We start from the raw sequence: 24947 nt of genomic DNA, 5'->3' as shown, positions 1-24947 counted from the left end.
AACGCAACGGATAAAAAGTGTCGACTAATCGTCAAGGGAAAAGAAAAATATAGAGAAAAACACAAGTCGAGCAAATAATAAATTTATGCGAAGCTTCTTAATCGTGATAAGCAAATACAAGATGACTAGATAATTAGTTTGACAATGAAAAAAAAAATGTGTATAGTTTATATTGCATTACAATTTTAAATAGTTAGTTATTTCAAATAAAACTATCAAGTTTGTGTAAGTTTTAATTAAAAAAAATAAATTAAAAACATAGTTAACAATTGAAAATATTTTAAAATTTATGAAAACAACCGAAAATAAGCCAAAAACCCATACATATATGGTTGGTTTCTTGCTGGCTTACATTTCTAGAACACCCCTGATTAAGAAATTTGTATTTTCTTGACTTTTTCCACTATTTTCCTTTTTTACTACAGTAGTACATGTTCTTAAAACAAGTTGAAATTTTAACAATAACAGTTTTTTTAGTTTTTTAAATGTTATTATAGTTCCGACATGTTGATAAACCCAGTTAAACGAAGAAAAATTCAATTTAATTGATTTTTTTATTATATTTTCAAATAAAATACAAATATGTTAATTTGCTTTCCTTTGTCAATAAAATAAAATTAAACTAGTATGTTTTATATTTACTGTAGCATTATCACGATTAAGCAATTTTCCATAAATTCATTAAAAATTGACCAGGAAATCGTTAAACTGTAAGTATGTGTGATATTCGCAGAATTTGTATTGAATTTGTTATTCTCATCTTATATAGTATATTCATTAAAACATTGCATTAGGTTAGTCAGTTGTCAATCTCTCTCGCTATCATCGTGAGTGCAACGTTAAAAGCAACTAAATCAATGGAATATTTGGAATTTGAACCTAAGTCGAGTTCTCAGTTCCCAGTTCTCAGTTCCCAGTTCTCAATTCTCTCAGTTGTTCCGTCTAATTAGTCACTCGTGCATATTTCAAGGTTTTCCAGTTGTTAAATAACTATACCCTTTGTTCTATACTCGTACTAGTTGTGCCTATACATAATTCAAGTTTATACGGCAGCTTAAGCAATTCACAATATTTTATTTATTTTGTTTTTCTAATGCTACAAGTACAAAATAGACTTGTAAATTAATGCATTAGTCATAAAAGATTCATTTAAATTTATAATTTTAATTTTCAATTTAACATAAATTGAATTTCATTAAAGATGCTATTTTATTTTCTGAGAACAAGAATAATTATCTGACAGCTATAAACACTTTCAAAAATGTAATAATTAAAATGATTTGCTTTAAATCAGATTTAGCTGCCGTATAAACTTGTTAATAATATAAATACACACATTCACTGTGTATTTATGGTGGAATTTGTACTTAAAGTTCAAAAGCGCAATGTGCAAAGCTGAGCTCAGCTCAGTTTCAACTTCACAATCCACATACGATCCACATGCAATCCACATACGATCCACACACACATGCATATCTATTTGAGCTTAGGAACTGGAGAACCTCAATTAAAACCAAACGGACGTGCACACAAACATGTTTTTAGTTTTATTATTATTATGCCTCGCGTTGTTGTCGTTGTTGTTGTTGTTGTCGTTGTTGTTGTAGAAGCTGTCAGATGACAGTTATCAATGGGGAAAACTCAACTGGGCAGCTTGGCCACACAGTGCACACACATACAGATACATAGATACTTAGATACATTGTATCCGATGAAAATCATTAGTGTTTATGCTCGCTGACAGCTGATGTGACAAACTGCTTAATAAAAAACTAAATAAACTTTCTAAAAACAAATCTTTGAATCGTTTAAAAACAGGAAATTTTACAAATATTATAAGTACTCAAGTATCTGTTAGATACAAGAATTGACGGCAAGATAAACTCAAAGATAAATTAGTAAAAAAAAAATTTATGAATAATTTAGAAATAGCAAATCTCTATTATTTTTCAGATATCTCAATTGTTTGTCAGATACAAGAATTGATGGTAAGATTATCAAAAACAGTTTACAAACAGGAAATATGTATTTGAAATATTACAGAGAAATAAAGTGTCTGTCAGATTACAAGTATTGTCAGATACAAGATAAAATACTTGTCACTTGCAAGAACTATCTTATAAATACATTAGTAGGTCAGCGAGCATTATACTTGACATAGAAGAGGAAGCAGAACCAACAATTAGATTCTTGTTGCTCTTTTTCTCCGTTCCAATCAGAAATATCTGCTTCCAATTGGAGTCTTTAGATTCCATTGGAAAGTAACTGCAGAAAGCGTTCAATCAAAAGCTTTCACGCATAAACAAATTGTGGACTGCGTGTGGATGGTAATTGAAAGATGCAAGAAAGATGGAGAATACAAATGTGGATCGTGCTTGGAGCGCATTAACTTTTAACCCAAAAATAAAATAAAAGATTTCTTTTTGTTGAGTTTTGTGGCTGTAAACATAAACAGAGAGAAGAGTGAGAGACGAGAGCAGTAAATGGGGAAAACTAAATGAAATCACATGCAACACACGTTTTGCTCGTAAAGAAGCGGCAAAAGACGAAAGAAGACCAGAAAGGAACGTAAAGTAACCAAATTTATGTAGAGTGAAAGAGTGAGAGCGAGAGCGAGAGAAGAAGAAGGGCAGCTTTCTTTCGTTTTACGAGTTCGTGGCTTTTAATTTTCAACATAAAACATAAAACGCAATAAAATCAACAACAACGCAACAACAAGAAGAGGGAGAAGGAGAGTAAGAAGAAGAGGGAGCAGAAGAAGCAGCAACTGTGGCGTCATCGCCAAAAATTTGTTTCGCTTTTGAAACTCGTTTCTCTTAATGTTTTATGTTCGTGATGTCGTCATCATGCAAATACAATGCGTCAAAAAAATCTGTTAACATAGCAACTAATATACATACATACATATGTATGTTAATTCTTAAGAATTTAAATTATTTTAAAAATAATAATATTAAAATAATATTTTGAAAATAAGAGTTAATTTTTTGCAAAATTCCATACCAGAAAGTGTGTGGACAAAATTAAAATTCACATACATACATATGTAAGTATGTATGTATTTATATTTAATTTTATTTATTTTTAAGTATTTTATGATAGTACAATTTAATAAAAACACTGTATGTAAATTTTTTGCAAACAATTACTTGACATACTGTGCAGATACAAATACAAACAGCAAAAAGCAATAGGCGATAGGCAATAGGCAAAACAAGAACAATGAAATGGGAATTGAAATGAGTCATTTGTTGCAATTTCCAACCACTTGACGTTGCCAGGCAACAACAACAACAACAACAACAACAAAATCCAGCTGCAGCTTTCGCATAACAAGTGCAATGGTAACAACAACAACATCATTGAGAGAGCGACGTTAGCAGAGGAAGTTGAGCAGCAGAGAGAGATCGAGCGAGCGAGCGAGAAAGGGAGAGAGGGGAGCAGCAGTTTGGTCGCTAAGAAACAAAGACAAAGAAGAAAAAAAAAAGGCGCGCGCATTTGCACCAATAACCCAGTTTCTAGTTTGCACTGACACACACATACATGCATATAAAGCAAAGTATGTGTGTGTGTAAGTGCAGAGAATTGCAAGAGAGCGAAAAATCAAAGCTTCTTGTTCTTGTTGTTTTTGTGACGTTCTTGTTGCTATTGTAAATAACAAGTTTTCTAGTTGTGCAAAAGTGATGACACACTTTTAAACACACACATACACATAAATACATATATATATATATACACGCTGATTGGCAACTATTTACAAACAGTGACTGCCAGCTTATTTCAGCCACTGCATTTTTTAAATATGCTTATGTATATGAAAAGTATTGAGTCTCAAAATCGGGAATGTTTTTGAAATTAATATATGATTTTCTAAATAAACAGTTGAAATAAAATTAAAATTATTTTTGATCATTTCTTAAGTTTTATGTTTTTGTTGAAATATTTTATGAGTAAAATAATAAAAATCATAAATTTTAGGATCATGTTGAAATTGCATTAATTACCATAAAAGAAACATTTTGGTATATTTCACGCTCTTTTAAAGTTACTAGAAGTAAATGATTTTTTCAATTACCGTCCCTAAAAGTTTAAGATGTTGTGGCCCATAAAAGCTGTGAGCCATTGTACACCCACACACACACACTATGTACTTGCTGCCTGCGGTCACTGTCCAACACCGTACTCCTCCTGCTCCTCCACCCACTTAATAGCTACTCCTCTCCCGTTCTCACTCCAGCTTTCTCTCTCTCTCTAGCTGGCACACTTTCTAACACACACAGCCGCACGATTTCTAATTAGATTTGTTTTCATCTAGCACTTTTTTTGCATACGCCCACTGCCGTTATCTATGCAATTTATCTAAACATAAAGTCATCAAATTTTTTTCTGCTTTTTCCGTTTGCCTTTAATATTTTTTTATCTATTGCGTTTTCATGGAAAAACGTCAAATACCAAAGCGTCTAAACTACAAAACTACACATCAACATACTGACATATGTATGTATGTACAATGTACATTGTACATATTGAGAGAAAAAAAACAAAAGCAGCAGCTAAAAAATTAAATGTGTGTCAGCGACAAGGCGACAACACCACAAAATGCTCGCTTATTTGCGCTTTAACTACAAAAAGAGCTTTTACAAAGCTCTCTCCCGTTCGTACTCGCTCTCACACTCGCTGCCGCTCTCACATATACTTACATATATACTTGTACACATATACATAGCTTATATTTACTGTACTTGCGCTGCGTTGCGTGCTTATATAAAACTGGTTTTGTCGCCGTGTTGCTGTCGCTGTCGCTGGTTTCAATTCATTCGTGCGTCGAACGTTGAAGCGTGCGGTTCGATGAGCGCTTCTATCGCTTTCAAGTATTAAATAGAAATACAACTCTAGTGAACTGAAAAAGCATATGAAAAAACAATAAGGAGAGCAGGGAAAAAAAAAACTATAAAGATTGCGTTGTTGGTAACGTGTTAAATAGTTAAAATAGTGGCGCGACAGTTGTTGTTGGTGGTTGTTGCTGTTGTTGGTGGTTGTTTTTTAGTATTTCTAGTGAACTTTGCCTGGAGACTATACATGTGTATGCATATATGTATGTGTGTGTACGATTTTAAATTCATGTGTATCATGTGAGCAAAGCAAAAATGAAAAAACTGAAGAAAATTAAAATTGAAATGAAATTAAATTAAAATCGTGCACAAAACAGCAAATTAAAAGAAAGCCAAAAACGCACGCATTACGTAAAATCGCGCGCGATTTTCACAGCTAAACGAAAAAGAAAATAAAAATAAATATGGTCAAAAAAGTGTTTTAACAAAAATTTTAGTCACATTTTTTACCTGCTAAAAAAATATGTACATTTTTTATGCATATTTATTTTAAATTCCGTTATTATTGATGTAAGCAGTTGCTCAAAAAGTGTTTTGACAAACAGTTATATTTCTTTAAATAATAAGAAAAGGAAAATAATGTTTAATTTAACGTTTAATAAAGGAAAAACGCTGGAATGTAATTTTTATTTTGACGTAAATTCTAAATTTTAATTTGGCTATTTAAAAAAAGCATGAATTTTAATTTAACTAATCTAAATAAAAAAAAGCTAATCTCAATTTTAGTCTTTTCTGGTAAAACGTAAATTTCAATTGTTATTTTACTAATTTTATAAAATAAAAAAAATTGAATTTGAATGTTTACTTAAATAGTTTTTAAAGTAAACTGCATTTAAATTATTAATAAGACTTTTTTTTTTAATAAATGTGCACTTTTTATGCTGTCAAAACACTTAGCTGCCCAACTGTAGCTAAAGAGAACAGGAAAAAAAAGAAAGAACAAAAAGCTGCTGCTGTCAAGAAGAAGAAAAGGAAGAAGCAGAACCAGGAACTTGAATGACACATTTTTGAGCGACAAATTACGCAACTTGCAAATGGCGCTGAGAGCGGGAGAGACAGAGAGAAGAGTGTAAGGCTAGTGCTGCCATCTCGCTCGCGTGTTGATTAAAATGAACACACACAACACATTCATGAACGCAAAAGTCAGCAAAAAAAAGAAATATATGTACATTTGTATGTGTGCTTGACTACAAATATTTCTTCAACTAAATTCGTTAGAGAACGAAAGAGCGCGCACAAAAAAGCTGTCATAATTTGTGAAGCACACACACATACATACATGCGCGTATTCTAATGCGCTCTCTCACTGTTCGCGCGCTCTCTCTTACTGCGGCTGTTGCTCTCTCATTGCTGCTGCCTCTGCCTCACATTCGTTGAGTTGGCTTTTTGTCGTCAAGTCGTCAAGTTTGCTTTGTGTGTTTGCTCGCAACTCGCGCCATTTGCAGCTGCACAGTGGACAAAGTTGGCCGCGTTTTTCTGTGTCGCGCACACACACACACAAAAATCTAATGGAATTTTTTCGTGTGTGTTTTCTGATATTTACAACATTCTATTGTGATATATATGTTTTTTTTACACAACGTAACGTACCTGCAACCTATGTGGGAGCGAGACGGGGACTTACTGTGCTTTTTTCAAATAGTCAGTCTTTTTCTCTCTCCTATACAAATTGCGGGCGTATCAACATGTTTTATTGGAAATCTAAACTGGAATTGCTTAAAAATAGTGTTTTGATTAATAATTATTAAAAAAAAAATAAGTGACTACATTTAAGATATGTTATGTATATGTATATGTTTGTAATACTCTTACTCGCTTTATTTTAATTAATAATTCAAATAAAAAATGCGCTCCATGATACGTTTTCTTTTATTACACATTTTATCATTCCCTCACACAAACACACATTTACATGCATATTTCTAGCTCTGTCGCACGCATACGCTTTAACAAATGTGAACGCTTTTTTCTACGAAGGAACGAAAGCGGGTGAGGGAAGAGAGCGAGAGAGGGCAGTGGCGCTGAAACCGTTACGAGTCTGTTTCTGTTTCTCTTGCTCTTTTTGTTGTCTTGTTGCTAAGTCAGTCACACATACGCGTTGCTATGTGTGTGTGTTTGAAGCAATGAAACTGTACTGTGGGTAGAAATAACACTTTTCTAGTTTCAAAGGGAGCGTGAGAGAGAGCAACAAATAGGTCGCTCTCTACTCACATACATGTGCATGTGTGTTAGTAGTGATTTTTTTTTATCTCTGAAGAAAGTTGATTAAGAAATCAGTTCAAAAAAAGCTTTTTTTGAACACCTGATGTGTTTGACGTTTAGTCCAATTAGCAAATTAGTTCAAATTGGAAATTGAATCATTCGATTTGCCATTGAACAAATGCGGCAATTTATCAAATTACAAAATAAAAGAGTTCCACGCACACACACCCCCTGCTGACAGGTGAGATTGCATATGTGTGTGTGTGTTTGTGTTGCTAGGAATTTTTGGGGTGCTTTACATGTGTGTGTAGATACATTCATATATACATACGTAATGTTTGTGTGTGTACAGACAGTGGATGATGTTGTGGCCAACGGTAAGCAAAGGGGGGAGGAGAGATGGTCGTTGTGGATCGTGGATCATGTGTGACGCTTGTGTCATACAATGAGAAATACAGTACGTAAAGTAACTTTTTTGACAAAGAAAAAAAATTACAGTAAACAATAATTATTATTATCATATATTATTATTATTATCTTTTCACATGTCCAAATAAACATAAATAAAAAGAAGAAAAAAATCAACAAAAAGTTCTTTTCGTAATTTGTTATATATTTTTAAACTTATTAAATGTAAATATAATCTTTTACCGATATAGTTGTTTTGGAACGTACCGGAACCAGAAGCAGAACCGATATTTGTTTCGGTTTGATTCCCTGGTCAAAACAATTATTTGAGCCATTGTATATACCGCCGCCACATCGCATTCTCATAGGTTGTTCACGTGAAATTTATTTTTTCCCCAAACAATTAAAATGACTAAGAAAAATCAGTTTGTCTAAACTTTTATTGTTGTTGCTAATAATACTATATTGTCATTGGTGATGCAATTTTCCCGTTCAAAGTATTTACAAATTATATACATATAGAAAATGCTTTGTGCTGGGGAAACTCATTAAATGCAGCATTCAGTTGAGACGGATTTGAGGTATAGATAAAGATTAGCTGCATTTGAATACTCTTACACAAACACACAACAATAAGAATACTTAATTATAGCTCAAACCGTTCGTATCTAAAAGGGTATTACACTAAATTTCATTGTAAAAATAATGCTATAATAAAAATATTAAAATAACATTTTTTTTTTTTAAGTATTTCTCAATTTTGAATTAAATATATTTTCGTATTTTGAAATGTGCATTCTACATATTTTCTAATTAGGCCTTTTCTATAAGTTGTACAAATATCTTAGCTATGTTGGGTCAAAACTTCAAGGTCTCACGTCAAGCGGTTTGGCTTTTACAATGCTCAGTCAGTCAGGGAGGGAGTCAGGACAAAGAGTTTATATATATATAGATGGAAGTTCAGTTGTTATTTCATGATTCTTTTATTTGATTTATATTCAGGTTTCATTTTTTTGCAATCCTCAAAACTATTTAAATTATATTTTTCTGTATATTTTCTACAAGATCAAAGCATGCTAAAGTTTTAAAATTGATATTATTAACATCTGGAATTATATGTACATGGTATTTTTTCAAGTATGTTGCGATACACTGATGTTTAATTATTATTCACCATGTATTTGTATTTGTGTTGTTAGACAACTTTGCACTTGAGGTAGAGAGAGCGAGAGAATTAGAGAAAGAGAGATAGAGAATAAGTTGGCATGAAATCACGTACATTCGACTATTTTTTTTAATAGACTTCAGTCATGTATAATTAATAGATATTGCCTGTATAATAGATGCATATGCATTTCGTATTTTGCATTCAAACTTGGAGCTTGCAACAAAGTCAGACAAAGTTGAAACTGAGGCTGGGAAACGATTCAAGACTGGGACTTGAGTCTGGTACTGAGACTGAGACTGGGTCTCACACTCGGGGCCCTGACTATAGAGAAGTTGCTCAAACGCATGCAGCTGACCTTGAAGCAACTTTAGTTAGACGACGATAAAATAAAAAAATAAAATAAAAAAAATTAGAAAACAGGCAGTCAGAGAAACAAATGAGCTAACAGACTAACAGACAGACTGACGTACAGATCCGTCTATATTTAAGTAAATATATATTTAGAGGTGTACGTGTTTTTGTGGAGAGACTGTTAGTCATTAGCAAAACGCGTTGCGACTCCAAGTGTAAACTTATTCTAAAAAAAAATTAAAAAAAAAACCTGTAAGAGCTCTACAGAGATGCTCGGCTGTAAGATGCCCAATTAAATCAATACAAACCAGGGAATAACAACGGAACCGAAACTAACCTTTTTAGTACCGGAACTGAAACCGTAAACTAATGAAAATTCTCTGTCATGAACCGAATACCGAAACGTTTGTACCGGTACTGTTGTGGAAAAGTTGCTAGGTCAAGGAGATGTCCAACTTCCAACTGTCATAACTTGAAGAAAACTGATCCGATTTTCAATCGGAATGCCATTTTGTTTATGATTTGGACTCTAAATTCATTCTGCATTTAAATTTTGTTCATTTAGAAAATTTTATTATCTTCGACCAAGACTCGATTTCGATGCTAAGGGTCCCCCCTTTGAAATTTCGAAAATTCAAAATTTTAAATCTCAAGTTTTCACTTTTAATCAACTCCTTATATCGTAATTAGTATAAAACAACACTTTAAACTTGATTCTGAGACTTTTCATTTTTTTGTAAAAAATCATGTGAAATTGAACAAAAATTTAGACTTGTAAAGTGGCTAAATCCGCAGTCTGACCAACTTCAAACTGTCATAATTTAATTTGGAATCAAATTTATACCCTAGACACGAATATCTATACTGCTTAAACAATTTGTAATATTAATTTTCAATATGTTTAATAAAAATTTGCAAATTTTGCAGAAAATTTATGCCAAGCTTATAAAAAAATTTTAAAATTTTAAATAGGCGAAAAAATAATTGTTTACTTTTTTTTAAAGTTTGATTACATTTGCTACAAACAAACTTCTAAGGTTGTAGCTTTAGAATTGCTCAATTTATTTAATCTAATTCCTTCCATTCCGGAACCAAAAAAAAAAACATTTTCGGGAATAATTTTAAATTAATCTTGATCTATCTAACTTTTACAGTCTCTGAGATCAATGAGTTCACTCAGACATTATCAAAAAACCAATAGCCTGTGTATTCTTTGTGTACTTGGCCTAAAACTCATTCTACACAAGATGACGCCATTTTTGTATCTGACGAATCTTGAGAGCTAGTTTTACATATCGCAAATGACGACAACTCCAATGAACCATGAACCCCTCCCACATTTGAAAACTACAAAAACTATAAGGCAAGTCCAAGTTTTGAAGGCCCTCTATTTGAGAAATCTTTTTGTTCTCTCTACAAATTTTATAATTTTCTTATTTCTTCTAATAAACTCAAGGCTCCAATTTAATCTTTGAACACGACACTGTAATTAAAATCCTGCTTTTTTTGCGCTCTGTAGTTCTCGCAATATATCTTGTTGTTTGTATCTTGTAGCTGTAGCTTCGACTGTAGCCGTATCTTTGTAGTTTCTATTCTCAATACAAACGCTCACATTTTGGCATTTAATAAGAAGTTGGCCTTGAAGCGACGAGTTGTGTGTAGAGAGCTTGTTGCTTGACTGGGGATTCAGATATGCTCATAAATACTCAAACACTTACATACGCGGTATCTACATATGTACATGGAATAAACATAGCGTCTAGACTATGATAAATGGGATAAGATGCCTCTAGAGCTGTAGATTTTAATAAACAGTTATACCTAAATAACGAACTCTCATTTCTTTTTATTTTTTAACTCATGGATGTATACATTCTATTCAGGTGAATAATCGTTTCTTTAATTAATAAGAAACTTTAGTGGCGTCTATTAATTCAACAGCTGTCTTATTATATCAATTAAAGGTTATTATAAAACGAAAAATTTAAGATTTGATTCTTCCCGATTTAAAGCTATGTAAACCTTGCAGAACTTGTTTAAATGCAAATCAAATAAATAAACATTAATTTTTTCAACTATTTCAACATTGTCAAAATCGAATTGATTTGATTCTTTTGATCAAGGTTTTAGTTTCTTGAGAATATTTGAAAATCCGATCTTAAGACCAAAAAGAAAGAACTAAAATTTAAATAATCTATAGAGGTATAGATGTAAGTTTGGTTTAAGCAATCTAGCTGAAGGAAATATTAAAACCTTACAAGTATTTAAGATTTGATTCGCAAATAACTCTTATTTTCAGACATATAGAAAAAACTAAATGAAATTTAAGAAATTTAATTGAGAGCACTTTTTGTGCTTCGATGAATGAGAAATTTGAAATTATTTCCTCATTTTTAAGTGAGCTGATTTAATTTATTCTTGATTTTAGTATAATTTTAGAATGTAATTCATATAAATTATCTTCCCCAAATCTCCACCAAATCCTTGATGCCATAACCACGTTCCGAAGTAAACTCAATGGTAGCACCCTTTGAACCCGGTCCGCCAGCTACAAGGACCGCAGTGGCTCCATTATTCTTCTTCTTATCAGTGACCCTAATGGCCGTAATGGTCAAGGCATCAAGATTGTTCTGTATGTAAAAATAAATAGATGAAAACTCTGCTGAATATAGAAATGTTATTTGTTACCCACAGATTGTTTGTAAACGTATTTCTTATGTTGAACTAGGCCCACAAAAAAGGCCTTTGAGACGGTATCCTTGGCCAGATGATAATCGTTGGGTCCAATTTCACCCCACAGATAATTATTGCCGCCATAAACCGTAGTCAAGAAAACACCGCAGAACAAAATGGCAACAAACGTCACAGCACTAATTGATTTACCCATTTTCTTTATGCAATCAATCTATGAACAACAAAACTCTTTAGAATTATGGCTCATCGCAATTTGCGGTTGCCCTTTTATTGCGAAAAAAGACGAGCTGATAACTTGATAACCACTCGAGAAAGCCTCAAAATACAACACACGTGTTATTATTATTTATATTTTGATTTTATCAACACCTTTCTTACACTCTTATTAATTATTTGAGCCAAGTATTGTACAAACATGTTGCGCAATACGCAATCATTTTATTGAACTTGTAATATCTACTTAAATGCCATAAGAATCCACAATAAACATACCAACTTCATATTTACAGTTGGCTAAGAAAGTGTTTTGACAATATAGAAATTCACATGTGTTTCTTTTTATTTCTTGAAAAAAAAAGTAAATTTAATGAATATTATTTTTATTTATTATTTTTAGTTAATCTAAAAACCATAGACAAGAATAATTAAAAATGAAGATTAAATTAAAAGTTCATCTATATTTATAAGACTCTTTGTCCTGATTCACTGACAGACTGATGAATGAAGATTAAATTAAAAATTCATCTATATATATAAGACTCTTTATCCTGATTCACTGACTGACTGAACATTGTTGGGACCAAACCGTAAGACGCAGAAAGCTGAAATTTTCACACATAAAATATAAATATACTTTTCAAGAGAAAATGTGTAAATTTCTGATTTTGTGAATACACTTTCAAAAGTCACTGTTTTTCTCGCTATAATTAGTTGAATTGCAATATTTGTTAATCTTAATTGAGCAGAGAAACGGAAACTACGTACAACACAAGAATTATTATCTCAAAAAAAGAGAAAACTAAAGTAAATTTAGAGATAATGAGGGAGCAGAATGAACAATCTTACATTTGTTTCAAGAAAATTGGAATTTTAAAGAAACAGAAAGAGGGAAATCCTAAAAAAAGTGTGGAATAAAGGGACAATGGAGAACTTTAATTTAAACAAAGAAAATTATAAAGTGAATATAATATAAAAATCATAAAATATGCAGTGACAATAGAGTACAAAGAAATTTATTGATCAAAAAGGCAATTGAAAGACAGCAATCATTAATAACGAAATCGCTGATAAGATATTTAAAGTATTTCAAGTAGATTTAAATTAATTTGAATTTGGAGGACTTTAGAGTAATTAAAGATAAAATGAAGAGGCTTGTAAAGTCATAATTGAGTTATAAAAATTTGTTATAAAAAAAAACAATTGAATGGTAGCAATAAATAAATTTAATTTATTCAATTCAATTATTTATATATATATATATATATATATATAAAACTGTTTGTCCTGACTCCCTGACTGGTTGACAGTTTTATTTAATTATTACAAATTCTCAACAATTTATACTATTTATCTTTAATCTATTACAAGTTTGAGGGAAGAGTAAACGTAATTGTATACATTAAACTAATTGAAATGGTAAATGAAAAAGGAAATGTTTACAATTGTTAACTTCTTCAGTTGTTGTTCTAATGAAGAAGGTTGAAGTATTTATCGGTTGGTTCGAAGCACTCAATGGGTTAACCAAATATTATCCCAATCCGAAAACGGGATGTCTTCAAAGATCTCGGTACCTGCAGGTTTATAGCATATTTCACAACCTATTGATGATATCTGGACTACCTTTAATATTTCTGGACACTCTGTCGGAGAATCCAGTAACAGTACGTCGGTTGTCTTCAAATTGGGTTATCTACGGCACCTGGACATATATTATTCTTCATACAATGGTTTTAATCTCGACAATTTATTGTACCCAATTTCTACAACATCCCATCCAAAGCATATGTGTAAAACTGGAGAGTTTTGATGAGATTGAACTGCCATCAACAGAACAGAGATATATATATTCTCTGCTATATAGAAAACTTACTCTTGTTTGTTTTCAATTCATCATTATCATAAGTTTCAATTATGCACGCTGGAATAAAAGGATTTCAGTGCAATCGATCTATATATTGTATAAGTTTTGGAGTGATATGATGACCTCTGCAATATCTCTTCGGATATATGAAATTCTCTGGAAAATCTGCTTTTGTGGAATGCGAGTCAACTTTCAACTTGAACAGCTGTTGAACAGAAAAGCTCAGATCCAGCAATGTCTGCAGATTTTTGAAAGACAACAGACTCTGATCAAAGTCTGTAATGAATTCTGCAGGACTTTTCGTCATGTTATGCTTTTTTATCCTATGCGAATTCTTTGCACAGGCGTTTTAAGTGGATATTTTCTTATACGCATACTGGTCGTTGATCCAAATCCGGGACTGGCTTTCTATATTATGTTAATCTATGTTAATTATTCATTCACTGAGTTCTATGTTTTTCACAATTTGACCAGAGCTGTCGGTGATCTTATAACGAATAATCGAGCGGTCCTTAGACAATCGAAACCTCAGAATCATCGACTAGAACGTGCTGTAAGCTAGTACTGTTCTTTTTATATATATAGCTCTTTAATATCCATCAATTTCTTTTTACAGATCTCTTGGATGACTTTGCAGCTGAGTTGCCAGACTACAAAGATTCATATTTTTGGCATGGTTACGTTTAATCAACGTCTAACTTTTATTTTATTTACGCAGATCATCGTGAAAACGCTTTATATGATCCAAAACGATTATTTATTTTTTATGTAAACTTTATAAGCCTAATCAGAAAGAAAAAATATTTATAAATAATACTTATACACAGATTTACAAGGCTAACAAGGCTTAAATAATGAATTAATTTCGGCTCCGGTTCAGCTATATTGTGTCAAAATTTGAGTCACATACCTCTTACCGTTCTAATGTAGATTCTACATTTTATATATAAATTTCAGATTTTAAATTTTAAGTAAGAAATTGTAAAATTGATTGTAGTAATTATTAAATATGATTAATTTAAATAAGCTAGAAAATAAAAAATAATATAAACAATAAACATAAAAAGTACAGAACCAAACATAAAAATATTAATAAATTTTTTGCTTCACTTAAGCTACTTTTACAGATTTAAAGAGTGCCTTCTTAGTAGTGAAGAATGGAGTTGTCTTGAAAACTATCTGAAAATAGTTTCATGTACTAACTTGTTTCGCGATAATGGCTATGATAGTTGGACTTTCTGGCTACGTGACAAAGGCAACAAGTCAAAAACAGAACAATTGCGGGGTTAGATACAAGATTTTTGCGCAAATTAAAATGCTTCTATTGTGGGACACGCGAATGTATAAAGTTTTATTTTATGCGAGTGTTGCGCCAGTTTTGAAGCTATTTGTCCAATTGCCAAGCGACATGCTAGTGCCACAATCCGCAGATTTATGGCGCCACAAAAGCAACAAAAACTAGTTCCTTTTTGGCGAGAGTGAAATGTCTGTGAAGTTCATAAAGATGTGTGGCGTGACTTGCACCCGCCAACTTTGCGTGTTTCCTACCAAATTTCAAATATGTTTGGTATGGAATGGTATTTATATATATAAGACTCTTTGTCCTGACTCACTCACTGACTGACTGACTGACCCACTGAATATTGCACAGTCCAAACCATAAGAGCTAGGAGGCTGAAATTTCGACACAACATAGCTAAGACAGTATTTTATATATGTTTATCTATTTGTTAAAAAAAGGAAAACGTTTTTTAGTACTGTTCCCGTCTACTAGACGGCGACTATATTGAATAAATATATTGATTTTCGAAAAAAAAATAGTTTTTTTCATTGTCAGTTCGGGAACTTTTTGAACGATCTAGTATTTGCTGAAATACAATAGTTCTAGACCAGAAGCTCGTTAATTGTCATTAATCAGTTGGGAGCTGACGTCAGTTGACAGCCTCATTTAATCAACAATTATGTCGTGCACTATTGACCGCAGCAACAACAAGAGTAATATAACAGCTGGTTATATTAGTCGATTTAGATATAGGCTATAAATATATAGGCTTCGATTTCTAAGAAGATCTTGAAAGCAAACAGCAACCACATGACAGTTGCTCATAACTACTTTAATTATTATATACTTCATCATAGCCACAATAATTAAAGGGTAGACAGCAAGTTACCCTGTGAGTTTCGAAAATTCAGATGCAGAATAAATATTAAGGCAAAACTATTATCAAAATAGACATTATTCATTGAATGGAAATAATATTAGATAAAGTTATGAAAGTTTGCAAAAAAATTGAATATTGTGGAGAAAAATAAAATTTTCGAAATAAATACAATTTTTATGCAGAATCAGTTTAAATAGCAAATAATGATCCAAATCATGTTCAGCATGAAAATTTGTCAAGTTTTGGCAAACTTATGACAGCTTGATGTTTTTTTTACAAGGTGTCAAGTAGAAGCATAAAAGTAAGCGACATTTATCCATTCAAATATGTGCAGGGTATATTTAGTTAGGAACTCTCAATGCTTCTCATATACTCGTATGCAGTCATTTGAAGAGCGATTCAACAAAATTTAAAACAATTTAGCTTATGTCACGTCACGTCAGTCGATGCGAGACGACACGAGTCATAGACGGGTAGAAGAAGAGGGAGAGAGAGACAGAGAGAGAGAGAGGGATAAGGGGTAAAAAGAAGGGGCTGATGAGGGGGAAGAACAAAGTGCCTCAGTGCACAAATTGTATTGTGTCATACTTGATCTATGTACAGCTTTACAACTAATACAACAATGTGTATCTACAAAATGTGTGACTGAATGTATCTGAAACTAAATAAATGTATCTGTAAGTGTATGTGTCATGTACCCGTGCCGTTTGTTATTTATTTATGCCCATATTTGTTAGCTCAATAGTTTTAATTATAATTAACGCCGCCTTGCAAATTAAAACTGTGAGTCGACTATGACTTTTTCAGCTGAAAATTAAGTTGAAAACAAGGACAGACGCGGTTTTTCTAAGTAGAATAACAAATTAATTGAATTATATTAATATATTATTATTATTAACATTCAGTTTTGTAAAGATATAAAGAAAATGATTCAAAAATAATTAAACATATCAATTCCTTGTGAATTCCAATAAAAATTTTAAAAATACCTTGTTAACTTCAATAAAGAAATTTAAGATATATATTTAAAAAAAAACAATATCTTTTTTGTTTAGAGGAATAATAACAAAACATATTTTGTTTAATCTTTAGAAAAGCTTACCTTTAATTAATAAATTATAGAATATTTAAAAAAAATATTAAAATGATAGAAAATTTAATTTTAATTTAAAAATAATTATCTTTGGCTGGAAGTACCCTTTATATTTCAGATCTAGAACCCTTTTTCATGTTATTGGGGCACGTAGATGTCGTTGTCGTTTCCATTGCTGTCGCTTATCGTAATGGACATTAACATGAGACCCGTCAGCTTTAGTTTAAAGCCCAGACTACACCACAGCACCCCTGCACTACCCCTGAATCTCCTAATTGCACCATCAACATGTGCACTAGTGACAAATGTGAGGCATACTTAGAGTCAAACGTTGCTGTCAACTGACGATAGAGATAAATAGATGCCAGACTGAGAAACAAATGATAAAATAAAAGCCGATTTATGAATTTAAAAAAAAAACGTAATACGTAGAAGGATGAATTTTTGGCACAACATAGCAGAGCAAACTTATCATGAAATAAGACGGCGTTTTGCAAAATTGCAACTGCAAGTTGATCAAATTTGGGCACAAGGTTAATAAATACGAGGGAATTTCTTTGAATACAAATCTTTGATGATGGGAAGAGGGCATGACTTTCTATCCCAAACGAAATATTTTTTATGTATGAAGCTAAGTCAAAATTCTTACCAAAAAGCTAGTAAAATGCTAGTAAGAACAAGTATATAAAAGTAAGCGATGGAAAAAGAAAAGCATTGAATAAGAAATTCTACTAAGATAAAAATAAATAAATAGGATATATTATTATTTCTTAAAATCGCATTTCTTATGTTTATTTTCTGGGCAAGTTGAAATCTAGTCAATGAGTTTTAAATTACATGCTTCCTATCTTCTTTATACAATGTATTTTTGTGTTTTAGTAATCTTCTTCTTAAAGAAAATTGTATAATGTGTAAAAATACGAGAGATTTTGTACTAACTGAGTGAGTTTTAATAATTGATTGAGCAGTGCTATTGAAGGGGGTGGAGGGTAAGAGAGTACTGGAGGCAAGTGGGGCATGTGGCATGTGGAACAGGCATCAACGCCGCTTTTGCCTGCAATGCGAGCCAAGGAAGCGTGTGAAATCCCATTTGGCTAATGGCCAACGGCGTCGAGAGTCGCGAACAACAGGAAAATCAACCTGTTTCCATACAAAAAAAAAAAATGAAAAAAAAAAATCGTGACTCAACCTCAACTGGTGCAGCGTCGGGAAAAAAAAACTCGATTCGCGTTTCTTTCCCCCTACTTTTCCCCCTCCTTATCTTGCCCCTCTGACTGCCTCCCACTGCCAGGGGCCGCGACAATGTAGGGCACAAGTACGAGCACATTTTACAAATGTCTCTGCAAAATAAAAAAAACATACAAAAAAAAAAAGAAGGAAAACTGGTTTATTTTCTGGTTGTTGCCGACTGAGTTTTTCCTCATGACACCATGGCCTGATTTCAGATTTTTCCGCGACTCGTTTACTGGCAACGGCACACCTTTTCCACTTGCCACTTGCCACATGCCACTTGCTGTTGCAGGATCATCATCATCATCATCATCATCATCATCAGCAGCAGCAGCAGCAGCAGAGCAGGCAATGTTATACAACCAACATTTCCAGGGTCTATTTCCAGTTTAGCGGGGGTGGATTTTCGTTTGTGGAGGGGAAGTGGCAGGGGGGGGGGCTAACAACAGGGTGTGGCGCCTCCCAAAATACCATGTGAAAACATTCAAAAACATTTTGGGGGTTTTTTGGGTGCTACTCGGTTGCTTTTTGGTTGGCTCTCGGTGGTTGCGTGTGGCACAGTGTTGTCATTTTAGACAATTTATAGCTAGACTGTGCTATTTTCAATTTTATTTTGATACGAATAAAAATTTCATTATAATAAAATTAAATTTTCATTTTACATTTTTATTTTATATTTGAATTAAATCTTATATTTCTCTATTATATTTGTTTTTTAATTTTAAAAATGCTGAAATTATAAATCTGATGGTTGCTTTAATTGCAGATTGTCCACAAACAATTCCCAAGTCACTTCGGAGTTTGTCAAAAATAAAAGTCTGTTTTTTTAAATCAGAATATTTTTTTTATCAGAGTTATGTATGTTTAATCTATATATTTTTAATATTTAAAAATTTATTAATTACTTTAATTTATATTATTATCCACAAACAATTCCAAAATCACTTCGAAGTTTGTCAAAAATAAAAGTCTGTTTTCTTAAATCCAAATATTCTTTTTATCAGAGTTATGTATGTTTAATCTATATATTTTTAATATTTAAAAATTTATTAATTACTTAAATTTATATTTATTAAATATTTTTAATAAATTATTTCATTAATGACTGCTCTCATTTAATCATTCCTTTTATCAGTCTATATTTGTTTCATATTTTTAATTTTTTTTTAGCTGTTTTTAGCTACTTTATTTTTTGATTAATTTATTATAATGCCCTTAAATCCATTTCAACACTGTCGTGTGCGTGAGTTTGTTTCGTTTATTTGTTTGTTGTCATAAAAGCCAAACAGTATGGCAACTGGGTGGTTGGGTGGCTCAAGTGGGTTGAGTGGTTTCTCCAAGGGTAGCTACTGCTTTTACTACAGCTACTTTTAGTACATATTTCCATGCGATGATATCAGACAAAGGAGTCGATGTGGCTCAGTGGTTCGATGCTTCGATGGTTCGGTGGCTCGGTGGTTCAATGGTTGCATATTCATGCATATTGGCCATTAAGGATGCCAGTTACGGCACACACTGTGTGTGGTGCTAGATCGTTGGCCAGCATTGTCACAGCTGGCTGCCAAATAATGAAATTTCCCTCTCTCACTCTCTGCCAAATCAATATGTGCTGACATTTGATTGCGTATACGCCATGTATGACGCACAGTGTGAAGCTGTGAGCTTGCAACTTAATTAAATGTGATTACATGACAGCATATTGCTGCACACAGACTTATGACAGCCACTGTTCAGCTGTATTTTACATACATCAATTAAATTATGCTCTTTATTTTGACTGATATATTTTTAAGATCTTTTCGAAGCTTGAACTAATTTTATATTATGCAGGTATCTAGAAGGTTTTAAAAAAATTAGTATGTATATTTTAGAAAAACAAAATCTTCAAAAAATTTGTGTAAGATTATACTCGTACTCTATATTTTAAAGAATTTTTTTGGAGTAAATTAGAAAGAAGTTCTGTAAAAAGTAATATAAAAAGTTTGTAATCTTATTTATTAATTTTTTTCTTGAGAATTTCTTTTGAATAGAATGAAAAAAAAAATCTGGAACACTTGACTTTAGATCAAATAAATATAAAATTAAATAAAAATGTTAAGTACACTAGTCTAAAAATATATGTTTAATTTTTAATAAAATATTACTAACGTTTTTGGGTTAATAATATAACTCCAATTTTCTGAAAACAGAAAAAACACAAATTAAATTAAGCAAAATCATAGAACCTTTTAAAAGTCCGAAATAAAACCTACTCGTTTTTGAATATTTAAACTAAAACTTTGTTTGCTGAAACTTAAATTGTCAATTTGAATAGCTTGCTTTGGTTTGTTTGTTAACTGCATGCATAATTGACAATTGACAAATTGGCAAATTGGAAATGGATATGAAGACAATCTACATACAAGGAAAGTTGAAAATGTATGTATGCAAAACTCAACTCTGTGCAAAAAGGGCAACAAAACATAGTGACCTATATAAATCGGAGTATTATTGAATTGCTCGTGTGACAGATCCATTTAAAATTCAAATTGCTTGACAACGAGTCAATACTCACGCTTTATAGCGACAGCATTCAGATTTATGTATTCCTTTTCTTATATATACCATTATTTTTTGAGACTGTCGGTTCAAGAACCTGCAGATTTATGCCATCTTGCGTTTCAATTAACATTGTGGGAAAAAAGCGATTGTGCGTGCGAAAGAAAAGAATTATATAAGCTCAGAAATATACAGAAAATGTCCAAATATTTGTTAAACAGTTTAATATGGCACTTAACCTATTTAAATAAATAAAATGTTTTTTTTTTAACTGAATAAAAATCCTTTAAATACAACAGTAGTTTAAAATTTTATAAAAAAAAAATGTGCCAAAAGTTAAGTTTTTAATATTTCAGAAACACCGAATATTAAGAGATTTTATATTTTGTTCTCAATTTTTGAACCCTTTGAAAGGTATCTTTTAGCTCATGCAGGCTTAGAATATTAAAATTAACCTTAAAGGTCAATTGACTTAAACGAAGGGTGTTCAATCCTTTGAACCGTTAATTAAGCCATTTGTTATGCCAAACATGACATCAACACGAGCCCAATTAGTTAAACAGGTATCTATTATTAACCACAATGGACTCTAACGTAATTATAATTGGATGTTATTCAATTATAATTAAATAGTGTTTAATTGCTCGCAGTATGGAGTATAAAAACACAATGGAAAAAATCCTTTTCAATTAGTTGGTCAAAATGTATCCACGCTTTCTGAGCAGCAATTATCCACTGTCGAAGGATCTTTTCTTCTCAACCAGATATTCGTTTAGTCTGCTCGGTTTGAGATTTGAGAAGAAGCCAACAATTTGGTCCACACTCTGGTTAATCTTTAACTTTGTGAATCTGGCACATTGTTGCCAGGCCGAGTTCAGTTTTGGATGGTTTTATATTACGAGCAGTCCTGTGGATGCCATGGACGCCTTCTGTCCACTCGCCTGCAGTTTGACAACGCTCTACAAAATGGCCTGCATGTGGAAAAATCGCTCTGAAGTTTCGCTTCTCATGTCTCGCATTCGACAGCTAACGGAACAGCAGCGTGGAGAGCAGCGGGAGAAGTTAAAGAGAAGCTACTACAGAATGGCCACATTGCTGGGCATGCTCATGTTCACTCTGGGCACCGTCAACACGGCCGCTTTTGTCCTACGCTCCCTCTGGGAAATGTGGATGCGACGTCACGAGGCATTCAAATACGACATGCCCTTCCGAATGCAGTAAGTCCACATTTATCATCCCTTGACCTGAAACCTCGATTTTTCAAAAACTTAAGACAGTTATAACTTCATCAAAAGTCAAGCCATCCATCATCCAATTTTCCATACTCTTCCATGCCCTTGACATTTTTTCAAAAACTTTGATCTCTCATAATTTCTTAAAAAATTAACCGATTTTCAAGCGGATTGTCATTTTGATCTTGATTTGGCTTCTAAATTTATTCTGCATTTAAATTTTGTTCATTAAAAAAATTTCATATTTTTTCGATTCTAAGCCATCTATCATCCAATTTTCCATACCTACCCCTTGACATTTTTTCAAAAACTTTGATCTCTTATAACTTCACGAAAAATTAACCGATTTTCAAGCGGAATGTCATTTTGATCATGATTTGGCTTCTAAATTTATTCTGCATTTAAATTTTTTTCATCTAAAAAATTTCATATTTTTTCGATTCTAAGCCATCCATCATCCAATTTTCCATACCTACCCCTTGACATTTTTTCAAAAACTTTGATCTCTCATAACTTCACGAAAAACTAACCGATTTTCAAGCGGAATGTCATTTTGATCATGATTTGGCTTCTAAATTTATTCTGCATTTAAATTTTTTTCATCTAAAAAATTTGATATTTTTTTGACCCTAAGCCATCCATCATCCAATTTTCCATACCTACCCCTTGATATTTTTTCAAAAACTTTGATCTCTCATAACTTCACGAAAAATAAACCGATTTTCAAGTGGAATGTCATTTTGATCATGATTTGGCTTTTAAATTTACTCTGCATTTAAATTTTGTTCATATAAAAAGTTTCATATTTTTTCGATTCTAAGCCATCCATCATCCAATTTTCCATACCTACCCCTTGACATTTTTTCAAAAACTTTGATCTCTCATAACTTCACAAAAAATTAACCGATTTTTAAGTGGAATGTCATTTTGATCATGATTTGGCTTTTAAATTTACTCTGCATTTAAATTTTGTTCATATAAAAAATTTGATATTTTTTTGACCCTAAGCCATCCATCATCCAATTTTCCATAAATTTTTACAAAAACTTTGATCTCTCATAATTTTATCAAAAGTGAATCGATTTTAAAGCGGAATGTCTTTTTGATCGTGTTTTGGCCTCTAGTTTGATTGTGCATCAATATTTTACTTATTTGGTGCTTTCGATAGTTTTCCAGCCATCGCTCATCGCCTACCGCTTTATCCCCTCGCCTATCTTTACTCCACTTGGAGCGGTCAAGTCACAGTTTATGCCTTTGTCGCCACCGACGGCTTCTTCTTCAGTTTCACGCTCTATGTCACGTTCCTGCTCAAGGCCCTTCAAATGGACATAGAATGTGTGCTTAAATCGGTGCAGGGTGAGTTTATATTGTGTCTATCGATAATCGATCAATCGATAACTTATCTACAGATCCAAGTCAACGCGATTCCGAGAAGTGCTGTCAACAGTTGCACAATATTATCGATCGTCATAACGATATCGTTGGGATCGTGCAGCGTTTCTCAGTGATTATGGCTGCGCCTACATTTGCCCAGTTTCTATCGGCCAGCTTGGTGATCGCCACCAGTGTTATCGATATACTGCTGGTGAGTATGCTTAACACCTCAGGTTTGTTACTGCAGTAAGTATGCGATCAATTTTCATTTCTGTTTGATGACTATGCTATCGATAAGAATTCTCTTAAATTAGTTAGAGCTTGAAGTTTGTACTTATAAATATAAGATCCTCATAACTTTTACGTGACTTTCTTCCTATCTCTGTGATTTGCGGATTTCTTAGTATTCTGGCTATAATATCATACGTTATGTAGTCTATGCCAGCACCGTGAGTTCTTGCCTCTTTCTCTACTGTTACGGAGGCACCGAAGTGTCTATGGCGGTAAGTTTAACTTAATGAGAAAAACTCTAAAGTACACTGTAAAAAATAGACTCTCTAAAATTAAGAACATGGGCCTTAAAAGTTTATTTGAAAACAAAAAAACTATTTAAAAATTCAGATTTTTTAACAAAAATTGTATAAATTAAAATATTTCCAAAAATATTATTTCCGTTTTAAAAATGGAATATTACTCGGAGAACTATGAATTTTTGTTAAGAAATGCTGCAAAATCAAATAAAAATAATCAACATTTTAAAATTTGAATATTTATAAGAAAATAAGATAAGATATGAAAATAACTATTTTCAATTCAAAAGTTGAAGAGTTCTAATAAAACTTAGAAATTTCGATTTTAAAAAGCTACGAAATCAAACATTTATTTATCAGTGTAGAAACACGAGTATAATTTAACTTCTTTGTAGAGTTTGGAACTGGGCGAATCGGCGTACAATAGCAGCTGGTATCAGTGGGATCGTAAGGTGCGACAACGTGTCTATCTGCTCATAATGCGAGCCCAGCGACCCATTATTGTGACAGTGCCCTTTTTTGTGCCCTCATTGCCGGCATTTACAGCGGTGTGTGGCATAAGTTAAACAATAGTTTTTAGTTCATGTGAAACTCATTCCTTTATATGAGACAAAATTCCTTTATCCCAACAGGTCATCAAGTTTACGGGCTCCATTGTGGCGCTGGCTAAAACCATACTCTAGTCTCTTATCAACAATATGCGAAAGAAGTTTTGTAACAAAGAAAAACAACCCAGAAAACTACAGTCGTGTTGACAACTATGTTGCCGACTTAAATCAACATAAATGAAATACAAATTTAATAATTTTTAAATATACATTTTGATTAAAATTAAATTGATTGCATTTATTATTTAAACTTGATATCTCTTAAGTCTGACAGCTGGCGCTAAGATACGCATACTTTTTGAAGTGTCTGTCACTTTGCACTTATCCCAAAAGTATGCAACACTTTTAACGCACTTGAAACGATTATCATCAGTAGAGAAATTTC

At 32.3% G+C, this 24947-nt stretch overlaps 2 protein-coding genes across 2 annotated transcripts; one reads left to right on the top strand and one right to left on the bottom strand.

Annotated features, from left to right (window-relative positions):
* Positions 1–11408: 11408 nt before the first annotated feature.
* On the bottom strand, positions 11409–11948 carry LOC117784188. Its single transcript, XM_034621850.1, has 2 exons — positions 11714–11948; positions 11409–11651 (listed from the first exon to the last, which is right to left on the bottom strand). The coding sequence occupies exons 1-2, from the start codon at positions 11906–11908 to the stop codon at positions 11478–11480; spliced, it is 369 nt and encodes a 122-aa protein (XP_034477741.1). The 5' UTR covers positions 11909–11948; the 3' UTR covers positions 11409–11477.
* A 9572-nt stretch (positions 11949–21520) lies between these two features.
* On the top strand, positions 21521–24736 carry LOC117784187 (odorant receptor 45b). Its single transcript, XM_034621849.1, has 6 exons — positions 21521–22035; positions 23219–23406; positions 23460–23635; positions 23829–23927; positions 24350–24502; positions 24587–24736. The coding sequence occupies exons 1-6, from the start codon at positions 21521–21523 to the stop codon at positions 24635–24637; spliced, it is 1182 nt and encodes a 393-aa protein (XP_034477740.1). The 3' UTR covers positions 24638–24736.
* The last annotated feature ends 211 nt before the right edge of the window (positions 24737–24947 follow it).

Source organism: Drosophila innubila, assembly GCF_004354385.1.
Source record: "Drosophila innubila isolate TH190305 chromosome 2R unlocalized genomic scaffold, UK_Dinn_1.0 1_C_2R, whole genome shotgun sequence".
In the NCBI taxonomy this organism is placed as follows: Eukaryota; Metazoa; Arthropoda; class Insecta; order Diptera; family Drosophilidae; genus Drosophila; species Drosophila innubila.
This window is presented reverse-complemented; position numbering and strand designations above follow the sequence as displayed.